Source organism: Dicentrarchus labrax, unplaced genomic scaffold (genome assembly GCF_905237075.1).
Source record: "Dicentrarchus labrax unplaced genomic scaffold, dlabrax2021, whole genome shotgun sequence".
In the NCBI taxonomy this organism is placed as follows: domain Eukaryota; kingdom Metazoa; phylum Chordata; class Actinopteri; family Moronidae; genus Dicentrarchus; species Dicentrarchus labrax.
The window spans coordinates 45264-51263 of record NW_026136861.1 but is presented as its reverse complement, the minus strand read 5'-3'; the positions used below and the strand labels follow the sequence as shown (position 1 = coordinate 51263).

The 6000-nt window shown below is 37.1% G+C and overlaps 1 protein-coding gene across 1 annotated transcript in view; it reads left to right on the top strand.

Annotated features, from left to right (window-relative positions):
• Positions 1-3895: 3895 nt before the first annotated feature.
• The window catches only part of LOC127360230 (immunoglobulin mu heavy chain-like), a 34591-nt gene continuing 32486 nt past the window's right edge, over positions 3896-6000 (top strand). The window contains exons 1-3 of the mRNA XM_051394503.1: positions 3896-4100; positions 4190-4478; positions 5331-5343. Of these exons, the coding sequence (XP_051250463.1) occupies positions 4061-4100; positions 4190-4478; positions 5331-5343 (342 nt within the window). The 5' untranslated portion in view covers positions 3896-4060. The remainder of the gene's footprint in view (positions 4101-4189; positions 4479-5330; positions 5344-6000) is intronic.

Here is a 6000-nt window from a genome sequence, read left to right as displayed (position 1 = left end):
TTTAAAAGAGCTCTAAATTTAAACATTCATTGCTTTGATGTTTCAATTTGTATTTATCAGCGTGATAACATTAATTTATCAATGTCATTAATTATATCACATTTGTCATTGATTCTCTCAATCTGTTTTTCCTTGAGAAGTTTAAAATGTTTTCCTAAATATCGTATACTTATACTTACAATTACTGTTGTTGATTAAACAATAGCTTTTTTAAAATTAAAATAACAGATTTTGAAGACAGCTAAATCCTACATTAAAATCAATTTAATCGGTTGGTGTTGCATTAAAAAATAGAAAATGAAAATGAAAAGAAATAACCTAAAAACACTGATAAACTGGTTGAAAAACAAAGTTACACTCACACAATATTTCTATTTGGAATATGAGATTGTGTTTATAATTTTTAATGAGCAGATAAATGTTAGTTCATTAGTAGTTTAATGTAACAGCACATATGCAAATGTTATCTTAGAGTAAATCTTTCTTTCTTAAAAGGTTTTTTTCGTTCATTTCTCTCTACTTTCTTGGTCTCTTGAGACGACAGTGTTTAATTGATTTAAATAAAAGATTATTCAAGATGCAAATAAAGGTTACTTATAAGGAAGTGAAGTGTGTGTGTGTGTGTGTGTGTGTGTGTGTGTGTGTGTGTGTGTGTCAGTGAGAGGACAGAAGAGCTCACATCAGTTCAGCTTCACATGTTCTCTGTAGCTCTGATACTGCTGCTGGCAGCTGGATCCTGTGAGGAGCTTTCAGTGGATTCACACTAATAAACACATTAGAAACACTGAATAGTCAGATGAATGATGGAGATAATGTTGATTTCTGTTTCCACAGGTGTGAACAGCATTGATCTCATCCAGTCAGACTCAATGGTTGTGCAGTCTGAACAGTCCTTCACCATCACCTGTCAGGTCTCTGGTTATTCTCTGACTGATAACAGCTATGCAACAGGTTGGATCAGACAGTGTGAAGGAAAACCAATGCAATGGATTTGGCATCGGTGGGGTGCAGGTAGCTTTTCTCAAAACAATGCTCTGAAGAACAAGTTCCTTTACAAAACACACATTTCTACTAGCTCGGTGACTCTAACAGGACAGAATGTGCAGCCTGAGGACACAGCTGTGTATTACTATGTACGTGGCTCCACAGTGATACAAACCACCAACAGACCTGTACAAATACCTAGAAACCTATGTGGCCAACCAGTAACACATTCTAATAGAATAAATGATCACTGAATTCAATTTCACACTATTTTCATTCCATTTTACAATAATAACATTAATATTAATTAATATTTATAAATATTATCTACCTTATTTTATTTGTATTGTATTTGCCATGCTTCTACAGTAGCCCCAAACGGACAAGGCAAACACTGGCTGTATACAGGGCCTTTTGCATTTTTTAGCACGTTTCACGGCTACCGTAAAAAATAAAGTCAAAAGGAGAAACTCAAAGTATTGATTTTTTGTAAAATTTCCTCTGAGTTCGACAAATAAAAATAAAAATATCACCAGTCCAGTCTAGTTCTCTCCTCCCTGTGAGGAGGAGTCAATGCAAAACTCAGATGTCTTCCACCTCTACTTATCTGACTGCAGAGAGGATGACAGAGAACAGTGGACACACAGTTTAACATGATGGACTATAGGACAGGACTGCTGCTGTTAACTATCTGCTGGGCAGGTGAACATCTTCACTGAACTTTAGTTGACATATTTTCATTTTGTGCTGCCAATGTAACACATGACATGAATAGCTTTCTTTGTTTGACAGGTGTTGATGGTCAGACTCTGACAGAATCTGAACCAGTGGTTAAAAGGCCTGGAGAATCTCACAGATTGACCTGTACAGGCTCTGGATTCACATTCAGCAGCTACTATATGCACTGGGTCAGACAGGCTTCTCCTTGCCTGGGTTGAATATGATAATGACAGAAACGCTACTCTCAGTCAGTTCAAGGCCGGTTTACCATCTCCAGAGACAACAGCAGACAGCAGGTGTATCTGCAGATGAACAGTCTGAACACTGAAGATTCTGCTGTTTATTATTGTGCTCGAGACTCACAGTGACTGGAGTTGGTTGAGCAGCTATACAAAACCCTACAGTACTAATCTTGAAGTACTTTTGTATTAATATTATATGTTGATATTTTTTATATTCAGTGTTTTACATTACATATGTATTTTTATTATATGAATTGACAATTGTCCCTGCATTATACAAAGTCCAGAAAAGTGTTACTTATATTTAATTACTGAATATTAAACACATCCAAAATACACAATACATCACTTGTTGATATTACGGACAACAACAGCAAATCAAGACTCAATAATGTCAGTAAATCACGTGGAACATAAAGTGAGTCAGAATATGAGAGTGAAAATAATGTTGAGTTTCTTAAAATCACAAGAGGGCAACTTTCTCTCTCCTCTGATACTAAAAGGAGACACTCAGATCTGGTAAAGACCTGAAGATGAACAGCAGGAAGCCTGAAGGAGCTGCTGTGTGTTCTTGTTCTTGTGAGACTGATTGAAGATGGATGAACAACTAATCCTGCAGTAACAAACATTTTCTGGGATTTTTTCAGCAAAAACTCTTTTCTCATCCTCAGTGGGCTGATAGACCCTGCACTGTCTCACAGGATTAATGTCCTCAGGTCCAGTAATTCAAATGATACAACACACACATATTTTATGACCACTGATGTCTGAATGGATTTAAAGTCATATTTCATTAGAAATAATTTGATACAATAAAACAGGAAATATATTTCAGTTATTTAGCTGTTCCTGGTCACTAATAAATAAATACAAAATAAATACAATAATAACAATAATATATTAAGCAATAATAGTAAACCCAGAACACGAAAATTTGATGAGGACTTATTTCTGACACAACCACACACAGATGAAGGTAAATGTGTTAATAATTAGCCTTCAACAGGTTACTTGTGAACTACCTTAGTTTTCATCGAAGCTAAATAATTTAGTTTTTTGCATTTTGTCACACAGGTTTCAGTTCCTGAGCAGCTGTATTCCCCTCAAGGCTTTCCAAGTATTTTATGCAAACCTGAAAACCACCAGCATCAGACTATTTACATGATCCTGGCTGCTGCTATTTCTGTTTGCAGCAAATACAGTCAGCAAGTACAGAAAGTGAGCAAATATATGAATAAATAAATGCTGCAGTTACAAAAAGGCTGTGCTCAGGTTTTGAAGTTAATCATGACTGTAATGTAGGATGCAGGCTTGGGGGTTTCCATCTTCTTTTCAAAAGTCACGTTGTTTTGTTGTCTTGTAGAATACACTTGCATCAATACTTCTTATTGGTTTTGTTGATTGTGATTTTATTGTTTTTCTCTTGTCTTTATTTGTATAGTTGGTAAGGTAATCCAAAGTTAGTCAAGTCAAGTAGTCAAGTTACATTACTTTAATATTGTGATAATTGGGCTAGGTTACTGACTACATTTTTATAGGTAATCAGTAATTATATTGGATTACATTTTTAAAGTAACCCCCCAACCCTGGTAGTGGGTGCTGACAGTAAATAAATGATCTCAGGGAAACAAAAAACATGATAAACATGTCGTATAGAAAACAACATTATTTGTGATTGTTCTTTTTGTTTCCATGGGTGCACATCATCGTTCTTACATTAATGTATATGTTCTGCATCATTATTAATGTTAATATTAGCATTAATAAAGATCCTTATCATTGTTTGCAAGTGTACAAAAAAGTACAAAATGTTTCAATATTGACTTGTTTAGATTTAGACAGTAATAGTTTACAGTAAAAGCAAAGAGACATTTTCAAAATGTTAAATGAAATTAAAATACCATATGTAAAGCAGAGGTGATTTCCAGGCATGTTTTCACTCTGCAGATATAATAACAGTCAACAGACTCTTCTATTGGCTCCAGTTAGACCAACATTGATGCTTCATATGTTTGATTCTATGCAAACTCAGTGACCTTCCTTGTTACTCAGCTATAAAAACTTCCCATCAGGCTGTCAGTGGAGTTCACAGCACGTCAGTTTCAACATAAACCATGTTCTCTGTAGCTCTGCTGCTGCTGTTGGCAGCTGGATGTGAGTCTCTCTGGATTTGTCAAACTCAACAGTTCTTCTTTTGCAGTATAACTTGATTATTTGTTACAAAACATTTTCTTTTTTAACAGGTGTGAAGTGTGAACAGTTGACACAGCCAGCCTCTGTGACTGTGCAGCCAGGTCAACGTCTGACCATCACCTGTCAGGTCTCTTATTCTGTTAGCAGCTACTACACAGCTTGGATCAGACAGCCTGCAGGGAAAGGACTGGAGTGGATTAGTTCTGATACGGACATCAAAGATTCACTTAAGAACAAATTCAGTGTCACCTTGGACTCTTCCAGTAACACAGTGACTCTAAACGGACAGAATGTGCAGCCTGAAGACTCTGCTGTGTATTACTGTGCCAGAGACACACAGTGAGAGACAATAACAGGAGAGTCATACAAAAACTACTTCCTCTATTTACAACCACTAAGAACATTCACTTTCTACAGTATCACCGTAGAAAGTGTAATCGGTTCAAGGTTTAATTTAATTGTCATAGTAAAATACAGGATTGCACAATTAAAAGCAATTGAATGGAATTATTAAAATAAAAAAGAACAAAGTTTAAGACAAAATTATATTTACAAGGAAGATATACGGTTCCAGTATAAGTAGGTAAGTCAAGCGTTATTTATTAAGCACTTTACAGTTACAACATTTTTCACAAACAAACAACAAATAAAAATGAATAAAATGAAAAGTTAACATAAGTTAAGCACAATAAGAGAGAGGCCAAACTAAAACACACAAAAACAAAGACAAGACAGGAGATCTATAAATAGCCTTGTCCATAGAGATTGGTTTCTAGAAGCTACTTAAAACAGTCCAAAGATTAATTTCAGTGATTGGGGAAGATGATTCCAGAGGGCTGGAGCTAAAACAGCAGAGAGCAGTCATCTTTTGTTTTGCAGTTGGAACGGGGGATGGATAAAGGGCCAAGATTTGAAGATCGGAGTGGTCGGAAAGTGGAATGAGGAACAGACAGTGATCAGAAGTTTAACTGGAGACAAGGTCATGAAGTGTTTTCGGTGTAATCAGCAGGATCTTATAATGAATTCAGAATTTCATGGGAAGCCATGCAGTGAAATGTATAGATAGTTTTTAATTAAGCCGTGAAAACTGGTTCTGTCAGGGTTCTGAGGGGAACCCAGAAGCAGACCGGACAAGAGGTTGAGTTTAAACGGTTTATTAGACAATGAGTGAATAGTGAAAAAAAGGGGAAGCTGGCAGGCGAGAGTGGGAGTCCAGAGGTGGGGGTGATCCGGAGAGTGGCTGGCTGGTAGACCTGGAGTGTGGGAATCCAGTGGCTGGCTTACAGGAGGCGTGGACTGAGTGGACAGGGTTCCAGGGCTGAGTACCAGGAATAATTCCTGAGGCAGAGAGACACGGTTAGTTGCAGACAAAAACAGACGGCAAGAGAACGGCTCAGGCAGGCAGAAGCAAGCAGAAGCAGGCAGAAGCAGACAGGCAACAAACGGTAGCAACGATAAATAACTGGCTGGAAAGCAGTAGCATACTCAATACTTCACAACGACCCAGCATTGACTGGATGTGTGGCTGCTCCTTAAGTACTGCTGAAGACTGATGAGGAGCAGGTATGGTGATATGAGTGATAGTGTACTTGTGACAAACATAAAGGGCTTTTGAGGATTTTGTTGTCATTTGATTCACAACTCTAGAACATCTAAAATAACACAACATCAAGTCAACATACCGTGAACTTCTGTTATCAGTTACGCTCTGAAGGTTTTTCAATTTCCTGGCCTTTCTAAACATATCCTCTTTAGAGAGTCACTTCCCTCCTCTCTCTGCACCTCTGGGACCACACCTGTGGCAGTGAAACTTTGTAGAAACCATCAGATGAGCTACAAATAAACTTCCTCAAAGACTCAT